We start from the raw sequence: 13,693 nt of genomic DNA, 5'->3' as shown, positions 1-13,693 counted from the left end.
ACGCAGAGGGTGGTACGTGTATGGAATGAGCTGCCAGAGGAAGTGGTGGAGGCTGGTACAATTGTAACATTTAAGAGGCATTTGGATGGGTATATGAATAGGAAGGGTTTGGAGGGATATGGGCCGGGTGCTGGCAGGTGGGACCAGATTGGGTTGGGATATCTGGTTGGCATGGACGGGTTGGACTGAAGGGTGTATTTCTGTGCTGTACATCTCTATGACTATGACAGCCATTTCACGCTCATTATTAGACTCTTAATTTCAGATTTTTTATTGAATTAAAATTGCCATGGTTAGAATTGAACCCAATTCCCGTTAATATTCTAGTGATAAAGGCCATCGCCTCCCCATTGCAGCATTCCCTTATTCCTGTGCTAGGGTTTGCACCTCCGGTCCCGGTGTGTGTCCTGGCACCAGATACACAGTGGGACTGATCCCAGCTAGCATTCCTTTGGATGTGGGAAGACTGGGCCCAGGTCTAATGTTTCGTAAAAATCCCTGAAAGCAAACCTTACTGTGTGTTTTCTGTCGCAGAATTACCTCATTAAAAGCCGTGTGGTTCTGGAGAATCTCCAGCCTGAGATGTGGATAGAGGAATATGAGCACACTCTGGATGACTTCATCTATGATACAAAGCTGAGGGTTCTGACTGTGCACATGGATCAGTTCAGTGGACTGCAGGTGCACCTTGGCACCCCATCTCACGTACGTTTCCAATGCAAACAGGTACACTCATCAGAACTGATCGGATGCCATTCAGCCCCTCCAACTTACTGTTGTCCATTGGCATCAGGGTGCTTCTCTTCATCTTAACTTCATTTACCCAACTTGCTTTTGCATCCCTTCATACTTTTGAGCAACCAAAAATATGTGAGTTCTTTAAAAATATTTTCAGTTGACCTCCAGGTAATTTTGGTGCGTGGGGCGAGAGTCCCTGAAATCCGTTCCACTTACTGTGAGGAAGTGCGATCTGGCATCATCCCTGAAAGTACTATCTTTAATTTGAAGTTCCTCATGCTTCAACCCTTCCACATGCTTTGTGCCTCACCCTGTCAACCCCCACCACCACCATCACCACCAAAGAAGACTGTGTCTCTCCTCCCTGACAATAAGCAGCTGTTAATCTCTGCAAGCTCTATGACTGCCTGAATCTTCTTCCTGTCTTCCCATACAGCCCACAGATCATCTCATTTTTTTCATCCGTAAGGAGAAAACTGAGATTGATGCGGAGAACTTTGTGCACGTTGTTCAGTTTGGAACCATCCGGGGAGGTTACCTGGAGAGCCTGCTCAGGCACATGCTGGGCATCTATGCTCCACAGTTCCTGGAAAACCGAATGTGGCCTGACAGTCTCAAGAACAATTTTTCAGCACATCTGCACAAGTTCCTTGCCAGCCTTACAGGTACCAACTGATCAGATATACAGAACATTGGGCTGCCCGCATGGCTGCTCAGTGTCAGCCTGGGTGTAGCATGTTGCATTCCTGTCACTGCTGTTGAACCAAGGGGCATGGGTTTGAACAAACTCCTGTATCGGCATAAAGGTATTCACCTAGCTGTTGGTGCCAGGACTGCCAGAGGTCACTATTCACGGAGTTCTTCACTGTCAGAGGGTCGGCACTGAGGGAGCACCACACTGTCAGAGGGTCAGTGCTGAGGGAGCACCGCACTGTCGGGGGGTCAGGGCTGAGGGAGCACCGCACTGTCGGAGGATCAATGCTAAGGCAGTGCCGCACTGTCGGAGGGTCAATGCTGAGGGAGTGCTGCACTGTCGGAGGGTCAGGGCTGAGGGAGTGCCGCACTGTCGGAGGGTCAGGGCTGAGGGAACGCTGCACTGTTGGAGGGTCAGTGATGAGGGAACGCCGCACTGTCGGAGGGTCAGTGCTGAGGGAGCGCCGCACTGTCGGAGGGTCAGTGCTGAGGGAGTGTCGGACTATTGGAGGGTCAGTGCTGAGGGAGTGCCGCACTGTCGGAGGGTCAGTATGTTCGCCCCTCATCTTGCATTATTATTGTGCAGGTGCTACCCTTCTCTTAGTAACTTCCCCTGGGGACCATCCTTGATTTGGAAGGTGGTGAGTGCTGGCAGGTGAGCTTAGGACCCTGATCCTCTTCTCCCCCGACATCTAGACAGAATCACTTTCTTCAGCGGATGGGTGGGTTCTGTTCACGGCATCAGGATTGCAAAAAATGTATTCAGCTTTGATCTGTGCCTGCCCTTTTCTGTAGATGCTCGTTACAAGCTGGATGGCCACACAGTACTCTACATTCCACTTGAGGGCATGAATTTGCCACCTGATCAGGTTGCGCTGGATAAGGAGCTTGTACAGAGATTGGAAAGTGAGTAGAGCTTATAGTAAGATTGGTCACCTTTGGTGACTATTTTACAATCAGCATTGCCCATTTGCTTTCCTGAGACGTTGAATCTGTGTTAAGAAGTTATCTATCTGATGCTACACCTACAGATTACATTACATTCCCTCCAGTGTGGAAACGGGCCATTTAGCTGAACAAGTCCACACCGACCCTCCGAAGAGTAACCCACCCAGACCTATTCCCCTACATCTACCCCTAACTAATACACCTAATACCATGGGCAATTTAGCATGGGCAATTCACCTGCTCTGCACATCTTTGTGACTGTGGGAAGAATCCTGGAGGAAACCCATGCAGACACAGGGAGAATGTGCAAACTCCACACGGACAGTCGCCCAAGGAGGGAATCAAACCTGGGTCCTTGGCACTGTGAGATAGCAATACTATCCACTGAGCCACCATGTCAGCTATTAACTGGTCATTCACTGCTGGTGGAACTGTAATCGGTACTTCCATTGGGAGCCGCATAGAGTTATTGAGATGTACAGCACGGAACAGACCCTTCGGTCCAGCTCGTCCATGCAGACCAGATATCCCAACCCAATCTCACCTGCCAGCACCCGGCCCATATCCCATATTCATATACCCATCCAGATGCCGTTTAAATGCTGTAATTGTACCAGCCTCCACCATTTCCTCTGGCAGCTCATTCCATACACACACCACCCTCTGTGTGAAAAAGTTGCCCCTGAGGTCTCTTTTATATCTTTCCCCTCCCACCCTGAACCTATGCCCTCTAGTTCTGGACTCCTCCATCCCAGGGAAAAGACTTTGTCTATTTACCCGATCCATACGCCTCATGATTTTATAAACCTCTATTAGGTCACCCCTCAGGCTCCGCCGCTCCAGGGAAAACAGCCCCAGCCTGTTCAACCTCTCCCTGTAGCTCAAACCCTCCAACCCTGGCAACATCCTTGTAAATTTTTTCTGAACCCTTTCAAGTTTCACAACATCTTTCCGATAGGAAAGAGACCCTACGCAATTGGAGTATTCAAAATTCGGAGGCATTTCTGAACATAAATATGGATCTACACTCCACAAGCACCCTGAGCTCCATGTCGATGTTAGACTAGATAACATCTGGTCTACGGAATGTCAATACTTTATTCAGCTCAAGTTTAATCTCTCAAGTCACACCTGTCTGTGACTCAACTGATCAACATATCCCATTCTTTTACCCACATCTTGCTTCAAAGATTCCCCTTAAAATGTATTTATTCAGCTCGAAATCTGAGAACAGTATTTAGGGCTGGGACCTTGGTGCATTATCAAGGAAAAGCTGTACTGACAGAGGAACTTTGAATGAGTTATCATGCTGCGGCCCTTGTTAGGAGAATACTGATGGTCCTGAGGCAATATTAATATAATTCCATTAGTTTTAAAATGGTGATGCAAAAGGATAGACTGGATCTGAAAGTTGAAGTTCTAAATTGAAGGAAGGCCAATTTTGATGGTATTAGGAAGAACTTTCAAAGGTTAACTGGGGGCAGATTTTCGCCAGTAACAAAACAGCTGGAAAATGGGAAGCCATCAAAACTGAGGTAACGAGAGTCCAGATACAGTATGTTCCTGTTAGGGTGAAGGGCAAAGTATAGGGAATGCTGGATGATGAGAGAATTTGAAGTTTTGGTTAAGAATAAGAAGGAAGCATATGTCTGGTATAGACAACAGAGATCGAGTGAATCCCTGGAAGGGTATAAAGGCAGTAGGAGTATACTGCAGAGGGAAATCAGAAGGGCGTTAAGGGAATATGAGATAGCTTTGGCAAATAGAGTTACGGAGAATCCAAAGGGTTTTTATAAATACATTAAGGACAAAAGGGTAACTAGGGAGAGCTCAGCAAGGCAGCCGATGTGTGGACCTGCAGGGGATGGGGGAGATACTAAACGAGTATTTTGCATCGGAAGATAGGGAAGGTGAGGAAATAATTAGCAACACCTTGAAAAATGTCCATTTTACAGAGGGAGAGGTGCTGAATGTCTTATAACTCGTAAAAGTGGATAAATCCCCAGGACCTGATCAGGTGTATTCTAGAACTCTATGGGAAGCTAGGGAAGTGATTGCTGGGCCCCTTGCTGAGATATTTGTATCATCGATAGTCACAGGTGAGGTGCCGGAAGACTGGAGGTTAGCTAACATGGTGCCACTGTTTGAGAAAGGTGGTAAGGAAATGCCAGGGATCTACAGACCGGTAAGCCTAACATCAGTGGGAGGCAAGCTATTGGTAGGAATCCTGTGGAACAGGATGTACATTTATTTGGAAAGGCAAGAGATAGCTGAAAATGTGTTGCTGGAACAGCGCAGCAGGTCAGGCAGCATCCAGGGAACAGGAGAATCGACGTTTCAGGCATAAGCCCTTCTTCAGGAATGAGAAAAGTGTGACCAGCAGGCTAAGATAAATGGTAGGGAGGACGGACCTGGGGGAGGGGCGTTGGAAATGCGATAGGTGGAAAGAGGTCAAGGTGAGGGTGATAGGTCAGACTGGGGTGGGGGCGGAGAGGTCAGGAAGAAGATTGCAGGTTAGGAAGGCGGTGCTGAGTTCGATGGATTTGACTGAGACAAGGTGGGGGGAGGGGAAATGAGGAAACTGTTGAAATCCGAGTTCATCTCCTGTGGTTGGAGGGTTCCTAGGCGGAAGATGAGGCGCTCTTCCTCCAACCGTCATGTTGTTGTGGTCTGGCGATGGAGGCGTCCAAAGACCTGCATATCCTTGGTGGAATGGGAGGGGGAGTTGAAGTGTTGAGCCACAGGGTGGTTGGGTTGGTTGGTCCGGGTGTCCCAGAGGTGTTCTCTGAAAGATGAGAGATAGTCAACATGGCTTTGTGCTTGGGAAATCATGTCACACAAACATGACTGCAGTTTTTGAAGAAGTAGTGAAGAAGACTGATAAGGGCAGAGCGGTAGATGTGATCTATATGGACTTCAGTAAGGTGTTCGACAAGGTTCCCCATGGGAGACAGGTTAGCAAGATTAGATCTTACGGAATAGAGGAAAAACTAGCCATTTAGAAACAGAACTGGCTCAAAGGTAGAAGACAGAGGGTGGTGGTGGTGGGTTGTTTTTCAGACTGGAGGCCTGTGACCAGTGGAATGCCACAAGGATCGGTGCTGAATCCACTGCCATTAGTCATTCATATAAATGATTTGGATGTGAATATAGCAGGTATGGTTAGTAAGTTTGCAGATGACACAAAAATTGAAGATGTAGTGGACAGCGAAGGAGGTTACTTTAGAGTACAACAGGATCTTGACCGATGGTCCAATGGGCTGTGAGGTGGCAGATGGAGTTTTATTCAGATAAATGTGAGGTGCTGCATTTTGGAAAGGCAAATCAGGGCAGGACTTATACACTTAATGCTAAGGTCCTAGGGAGTGTTGCTGAACAAAGAGACCTCGGAGTGCAGGTTCATAGCTCCTTGAAAGTAGAGTTGCTGGTAGACAGGATAGTGAAGAAGGTGTTTGGTATGCTTTCCTTTATTGGTCAGAGTGTTAAGTACAGGGGTTGGGAGGTCATGTTGTGGCTGTACAGGACATTGGTTAGGCCATTGTTGGAATATTGCGTGTAATTCTGATCTCCTTGCTATGGGAAAGATGTTGTGAAACTTGAAAGAGTTTAGAAAAGATTTACAAGGATGTTGTCAGGGTTGGAGGATTTGAGCTACAGGGAGAGGCTGAACAGGCTGGGGCTGTTTTCCTTGGAAGATGGGTATAGGAATAGGAAGGGTTTGGAGGGATATGGGCCAAGTGCTGGCAAATGGGACTAGATCAATGTAAGATATCTGGTTGGTATGGATGAGTTGGACTGAATGGTCTGTTTCTATGACCCAATGGTTCGATTGGTGTAATCCACCTTTACCCAACTTTATTTGACCGAATTAAAACATTTTATTAAAACTGGTTTGATCATGTCTTTCATTGCTATTAATACTATTGATTGTGTACTGAATGGCTGCAAATTTCATTATGGAGGAACTTCAGAAAGAATCAGTGTAACAGTTTTGAGGGGTTCAATGGTCTCCTCCTCCAATCTTAGAGATTCAAGAGGCTGCATAGCTTTCTCCAGCTCCTGTTTGGGAGATATAAGGGATGGCATTCAGTGAAAGTGTTTTCTCTTGCCAATAATGACTGAATGTGTTGAGAAGGGCATCTAATATATACCCTTAAATTTTCAGCTGCTGTTGTTCACTGGACTCGTCAAATTAAAGATGTACTAAGTGCACAGGAGGCTGTAGAGACAGGCGAGATCTCGGGACCACTGGATGAGATTGACTTCTGGCGCAACCGGTGTGATGATCTGTCGGGGATTGGTTTCCAACTGGATAAAGCCGGTGTCAAACACATCCAGTCTATCCTTGAACTTTCCAAATCCTCTTACATTGGTCCCTTTCTCAAACTAGCCAAGCTTATCCAGGTACGTCTAAGCTAGACTTTATATAATGGTTGCCTGATAACTGCCTTTATCGTTCAGCGGGTGATAAATTTGCAAAGGACTGACAGCTTCAGGGAGTGATTGCCAGCCTGTGCAAGTTACTGAACTCTGCCGTGGCCATCAGAGCGAGTCAGCTCAGCGTGCAGTGATCACTGAGCTCCTATTACAGTCCCAGCAGAGTGAGTCAGCGCAGCATGCAGTGATTGCTGAACTCCTATTACAGTCCCAGCAGAGAGAGTCAGCGCAGCGTGCAGTGATCGCTGAGCTCCTATTACAGTCCCAGCAGAGAGAGTCATCGCAGCGTGCAGTGATCGCTGAGCTCCTATTACAGTCCCAGCAGAGAGAGTCAGCGCAGCATGCAGTGATCGCTGAGCACCTATTACAGTCCCAGCAGAGAGAGTCAGCTCAGCGTGCAGTGATCGCTGAGCTCCTATTACAGTCTGGGCAGAGAGAGTCAGCGCAGCGTTCAGTGATCGCTGAGATCCTTTTACAGTCCCAGCAGAGAGAGTCAGCCCAGCGTGCAGTGATCGCTGAGATCCTATTACAGTCTGGGCAGAGAGAGTCAGCTCAGCATGCAGTGATCGCTGAGATCCTATTATAGTCTGGGCAGAGAGAGTCAGCTCAGCGTGCAGTGATCGCTGAGCTTCTATTACAGTCCCAGCAGAGAGAGTCAGCTCAGCATGCAGTGATCGCTGAGATCCTATTACAGTCCCAGCAGAGAGAGTCAGTGCAGCGTGCAGTGATCGCTGAGCTCCTATTACAGTCCCAGCAGAGAGAGTCAGCGCAGCGTGCAGTGATCGCTGAGCTCCTATTACAGTCCCAGCAGAGAGAGCCAGCCCAGCGTGCAGTGATCGCTGAGCTCCTATTACAGTCCCAGCAGAGAGAGTCAGCCCAGCGTGCAGTGATCGCTGAGCTTCCATTACAGTCCCAGCAGAGAGAGTCAGCCCAGCGTGCAGTGATCGCTGAGCTCCTATTACAGTCCCAGCAGAGAGAGTCAGCTCAATGTGCAGTGATCACTGAGCTTCTATTACAGTCCCAGCAGAGAGAGTCAGCTCAGCGTGCAGTGATCACTGTGATCCTATTACAGTCCCAGCAGAGAGATTCAGCTCAGCGTGCAGTGATCGCTGAGCTCCTATTACAGTCTGGGCAGAGAGAGTCAGCTCAGCGTGCAGTGATCACTGAACTCCTATTACAGTTCAAAGTTTGTGCGAAGATTTGTTGCTCTGGTGCTCATTGTTGTGGTTCTGTTCGCCGAGCTGGAAGTTTTTGTTGCAAACGTTTCGTCCCCTGGCTAGGCGACATCATCAGTGCTTGGGAGCCTCCTGCGAAGCGCTTCTTTGATGTTTCCTCCGGTGTTTATAGTGGTTGTCCCTGGCCGCTTCCGGTTGTCAGTTTCAGCTGTCCGCTGTAGTGGTTGGTATATTGGGTCCAGGTCGATGTGTTTGTTGATGGAGTTTGTGGATGAATGCCATGCCTCTAGGAATTCCCTGGCTGTTCTCTGTCTGGCTTGCCCTATGATAGCAGTGTTGTCCCAGTCGAATTCATGTTGCTTGTTGTCTGCATCACTGAGCTGCTATTACAGTCCCTGCAGAGAGAGTCAGCTCAGCGTGCAGTGATCACTGAGATCCTATTGCAGTCCCAGCAGAGAGAGCCAACTCAGCGTGCAGTGATCGCTGAGCTCCTATTGCAGTCCCAGCAGAGAGTCAGCTCAATGTGCAGTGATCACTGAGCTGCTATTACAGTCCCAGCAGAGTCAGCTCAGCGTGCAGTGATCGCTGAACTCCTATTGTAGTCCCAGCAGAGAGAGCCAGCTCAGCGTGCAGTGATCGCTGAACTCCTATTGTAGTCCCAGCAGAGAGAGTCAGCTCAGCGTGCAGTGATCGCTGAGCTGCTATTGCAGTCCCAGGATAGAGAGCCAGCTCAGCGTGCAGTGATCACTGAGATATAGAGAGCCAGCTCAGCGTGCAGTGATCACTGAGATCGTATTGCAGTCCCAGCAGAGAGAGCCAGCTCAACGTGCAGTGATCGCTGAGCTCCTATTACAGTCCCAGCAGAGTCAGCTCAGCGTGCAGTAATCACTGAGATCCTATTACAGTCCCAGCAGAGAGAGTCAGCTCAGCATGCAGTGATCGCAGAGATCCTATTACAGTCCCAACAGAGAGAGCCAGCCCAGCATGCAGTGATCGCTGAGATCCTATTACAGTCCCAACAGAGAGAGGCAGCTCAGCGTGCAGTGGTCACTGTGATCCTGTTACAGTCCCAGCAGAGAGAGTCAGCTCAGCATGCAGTGATCACTGAGCTGCTATTACAGACCCAGCAGAGAGAGTCAGCTCAGCGTGCAGTGGTCACTGAGATCCTATTGCAGTCCCAGCAGAGAGAGCCAGCTCAACGTGCAGTGATCGCTGAGCTCCTATTACAGTCCCAGCAGAGAGAGTCAGCTCTGCGTGCACTGGTCGCTGAGATCCTATTACAGTCCCAGCAGAGAGAGTCAGCTCAGCGTGCAGTGGTCACTGTGATCCTATTGCAGTCCCAGCAGAGAGAGTCAGCTCTGCGTGCACTGATCGCTGAGATCCTATTACAGTCCCAGCAGAGAGAGCCAGCTCAGCATGCAGTGGTCGCTGAGATCCTATTACAGTCCCAGCAGAGAGAGTCAGCTCAGCGTGCAGTGATCGTTGAGCTCCTATTAAAGTCCCAACAGAGAGAATCGGTTCAATGTGCAGTGATCCGCCTTAACCTGCACATCCTTGGACTGTGAGAGAAACCAGAGCACCTGGAGGAAATGTACTCAGACACGGGGAGAATATGCAAACTCCAAACAGGGAGACACCCAAGGCTGGAATCAAAACTGGGTTCCTGGTATTGTGAGGCAGCAGTGCTAACCACTGAGCCACTGTGCAGCCCCTATCAACTAACTTTCCTTTATTACACTCACACAAGGTACAAGCTCCAGACCGAGATGAGCCTGTACAATGATCTTCTAAAGTTGCACTCGCACAGTCTTTGCTATTGTCTGTGTTATGAAGGTTCACCAGTTGATTGTAAAGTGAGTAGGTAACTCATTAGTTATTTTATAATTTTGTGTGTATTTATCATTGCTACATGTAGTTGATGAGAATGTCAAAACTTGACAAAATTGATTTTGTGAATTTTGTGCTCATCAATGCAATGCTCTGGGAGTTGACTCTAACCCGATCCTGGTTAGAAAGAATCTCCCTGACCCTGTCTGAATGCCCTTGGTCGCTGAAGTGTTCCCCAACGGGGAGGGAACATCCCTCTCTAGCGATTGTTGCGTGGTGTCTGCATGGTTTCGCCAGGGCATCCTTGCCTGCAGTGTATGAGGTAGACAAGTGCCTCAGTGGTAGGAGCAGAATACACTGGACAGTATTGTGTGAATTTCCACTTCCTTCTTTGTCCATATCTTGTGGACAACCTCTCTTGACTGAAATTTCCAATATTTATTCAGAACTCAGTTCTGCTGAAGAGTCACTGGACCCAAAATGTTAACACTCCTTTGTCTTCCCAGGTGCTGCCAGATCAGCTGAGTTTTTCCGCAATTTTTGTTTTTGTTACTGGGAACATCTTCTTCCATGTTGTGCCTCTGCAGCTGGTTATGAGTGGGAATTTCCATTAGTTTGAGCAGGAGCTGACTTCGCATTCCACAGATGCTAGGACATGTCAACCAAACTGTCATCCTGTTCCTCACACGGAGGTTGTTGTGATTGTAGGTGTCTCTAGTAACCTAGAATATGTAGTTTCCTTTCTACTCTGAAAAATATAGTCATAAAATCACATGCCATGGGCACATTGACTTCACAGCTTGAATTTCCTGACACATGCTGAGCCAAAGTGAGTGCCCTTACCTGATTATTGATCTTCAGACTGCCGATCGAGTCCATCATCAATGCATGCGAGACTGCACTTCTCTAGCTTCCACCTAAACATATTAAAACAGCCATCCCCTACGCATACACAGGATCTGTTCAGATGAGGAGGAATGTGATGGACACCTGAAGCTGCTCAAGGATGCCCTCATAAGAACAGCATACCATGCTCAACTCATCTATCGCCAGTTCTGATGTGCCACAGTGAGAAACCATAATGACCTCCTCGGGAGACAGACACAGAATATGATCGATAGCATACCCTTTGTTGTTCAGAGAACCTATGCCATGTTCTTCTCAGCCTGTCAAGATCCTCCCTATACCTCCACGTCTTGCCTTTAAGCAACTGCCAAACCTTAAACAGACCATTGTTCACAGCAAACTGCCCAGCCTTCAGGACAACATTGATCACAGCTCCATACAACCCTGTCATGGCAACCACTACAAGACATGTCAGAGCATCGACATGGATACCACCATTACACATGGGGACACCACCCACCACGTGCCTGGCAGGTACTGATGTGACTCTATCTCATATGCTGCAGACAAGGATGTCCCAAGACATGGTACCTTGGCGAAACAATGGACATGCTATGAGAACAGATGAATGGACACCGAGTAACAATTGCCAGACAGGGACTTTCCCTCCCAGTGGGCCATCATTTTAGCGATCAAGGGTATTTGGCCTGAGATCTTCAGGTGAACATCCTCCATTGGGGATACACAACAAAGCAGAGTCACTGAGCAGAGGCTGATAACCAAGCTTGGTACCCATGAGGACAGTCTCAACTGGGACCTTGGGTTCATGTCACACTACAGGTGACCCCACTACAAACACTCTCACTCTCTCACTCTCTCACTCTCTCACTTCACACTCTCACACTCTCACACTCTCACACTCTCACACTCTCACACTCTCACACTCTCACACACATATGAGTCTTTGGAGTGAATTTGCATTTCCAGATTTGTGTTTGTACATACGTTCTATTTTGTTCAAAAGGCACACCATCTGTAGGCAGGCCGTCATACAAGCACAGAGATGTACTGCACAGAAACAGACCCTTCGCAATGTGACATTTTATAAGTTCCTACTTTGGAAATAAAATCTTTACTGCATCGACTGAGTTGAGATGTCACCTTTCTTTATCCACTGATTATACCTTAAGTTATCTACGGGCTGTGACTTGAAAGAAATTCTGAGATTTACATATTAATCAATCGAAACCCATTCTCACCGATTAAACACTTAACAGCCCTCCAGGTTTGTCTCCTACATTGCATCAGTTGTATGACACTTTGATCTTTTACTTATAAATTCTGTGTCCCATGTAGCTGCCCCACTAGCTACCTGATGAAAGAGCAGTGCTCTGAAACCTTGTACTTTCAAATAAATCTGTTGGATTATAACCTGATGTTGTGTGATTTTTAACTTCATCTACCCCAAAGTCGAACGCCAGCTCCTCCACATCATGGAATATCGGAAATAGAAGCAGGAGTAGACCATTTTGCCCATTGAGACTGCTTTGTCATTCATAGATGATCCTCTATCTCAAAGCCATACTCCTGCTCTCTCCCCATAAACCTTGATGCCTTTGCATCCTAAGAACCTGTCTGCTTCATTCTTAAATATATTCAGTGTTTTGGTTTCCACAGCTTTCTGTGGTAGAGGATTCCACAGGATCACCATATCTGAGTGAAGAAACTTATCCTCATCTCATTCCTAAAGGGTGGGTGTTATGGACCAGGCCAGACCACCTCAAGATATTTCCAGAAGAAAGCATACACCCTAATGTTTTCCTTCTTAAAGACAGGTGTGAAGTGGATATTCCAGGAGTGATGCAGCAGGTCAAACCACTTGGCTTTAAGCAAACAGAATTTATTTAAACACTACAGTTGAAACACAAGCAAAACAGAATTTAGAATACTTGACAATTTGAAAACCCAACCGATTCGATTTAGTAACTTAACTAAGGAGCTGTTCCAATTCCCGTAACATCCCATAGTCCCATCCCTTGGCAAAAGGTAAATTCAAACTCAGGTTCTTACAGCCCGGAGAAATTTCAGAGAGAAGGCCAGTCAGGAATTGTCTGCTGAAGCTTGGAACCTTTGTGCACTGCAAGCAGCTTCTCACTGTTACAGCTAACCCAAGCAGGAAAAAGCCTCACCTGGGAGAGCTGACCACTCCCCTGCCATTGTTAAATCAGGCTCACACCCAGACATTTTGGCAACCCTGCCTTTACAACCTCCCTTAAAAAAAGAACCCAAGGACAAAATAACCTTGTTAAAGGGGCAGCATTGTCTCACCAGACCATATCCTGAGACCATGATCTCTTGTTTTAGAACTCCAGCTGGGGGTAACATCATTCTTGCATCCAGCCAGCCAACCCTGTCAAACGTTCCGACATTTTCAGTGAGAGTGCCCTTTTATTCTTCTAACCTCCAGTGAATACAGGCCCAGTCGACCCAATCGCTCCTGAAATGCCAAATGTACCAGCCCACTGAACTGGCTCAAAGGTAGAAGACAGAGGGTGGTGGTGGAGGGTTGTTTTTCAGACTGGAGGCCTGTGACCAGTGGAGTGCCACAAGGATCAGTGCTGGGCCCTCTACTATTTGTCATTTACATAAATGATTTGGATGCGAGCATAAGAGGTATAGTTAGTAAGTTTGCAAGCTAAAAACAATGACTGCAGATGCTGGAAACCAGATTCTGGATCAGTGGTGCTGGAAGAGCACAGCAGTTCAGGCAGCATCCAAGGATCTTCAAAATCGACGTTTCGGGCAAAAGCCCTTCATCAGGAATAAAGGCAGTGAGCCTGAAGCGTGGAGAGATAAGCGAGAGGAGGGTGGAGGTGGGGAGAAAATAGCATAGAGTACAATGGGTGAGTGGGGGAGGGGATGAAGGTGATAGGTCAGGGAGGAGAGGGTGGAGTGGATAGGTGGAAAAGGAGATAGGCAGGTAGGACAAGTCCGGACAAGTCATGGGGACAGTGCTGAGCTGGAAGTTT

The 13,693-nt window shown here is 47.6% G+C and overlaps 1 protein-coding gene across 1 annotated transcript in view; it reads left to right on the top strand.

Moving 5' to 3' along the window:
• Positions 1–13,693, top strand: part of LOC122544375 (dynein axonemal heavy chain 2-like) — a 159,058-nt gene that overhangs the window by 59,623 nt on the left and 85,742 nt on the right. Inside the window, exons 3-6 of the mRNA XM_043683618.1 lie at positions 535–705; positions 1,175–1,403; positions 2,227–2,337; positions 6,545–6,783. Coding sequence (XP_043539553.1) covers positions 535–705; positions 1,175–1,403; positions 2,227–2,337; positions 6,545–6,783 — 750 coding nt within the window. The remainder of the gene's footprint in view (positions 1–534; positions 706–1,174; positions 1,404–2,226; positions 2,338–6,544; positions 6,784–13,693) is intronic.

This window comes from Chiloscyllium plagiosum, chromosome 48 (assembly GCF_004010195.1).
Source record: "Chiloscyllium plagiosum isolate BGI_BamShark_2017 chromosome 48, ASM401019v2, whole genome shotgun sequence".
NCBI classification, from domain to species: domain Eukaryota; kingdom Metazoa; phylum Chordata; class Chondrichthyes; order Orectolobiformes; family Hemiscylliidae; genus Chiloscyllium; species Chiloscyllium plagiosum.
Note: the sequence above shows the minus strand (reverse complement) of the source record. Positions and strands in the feature narration are given on the sequence as shown.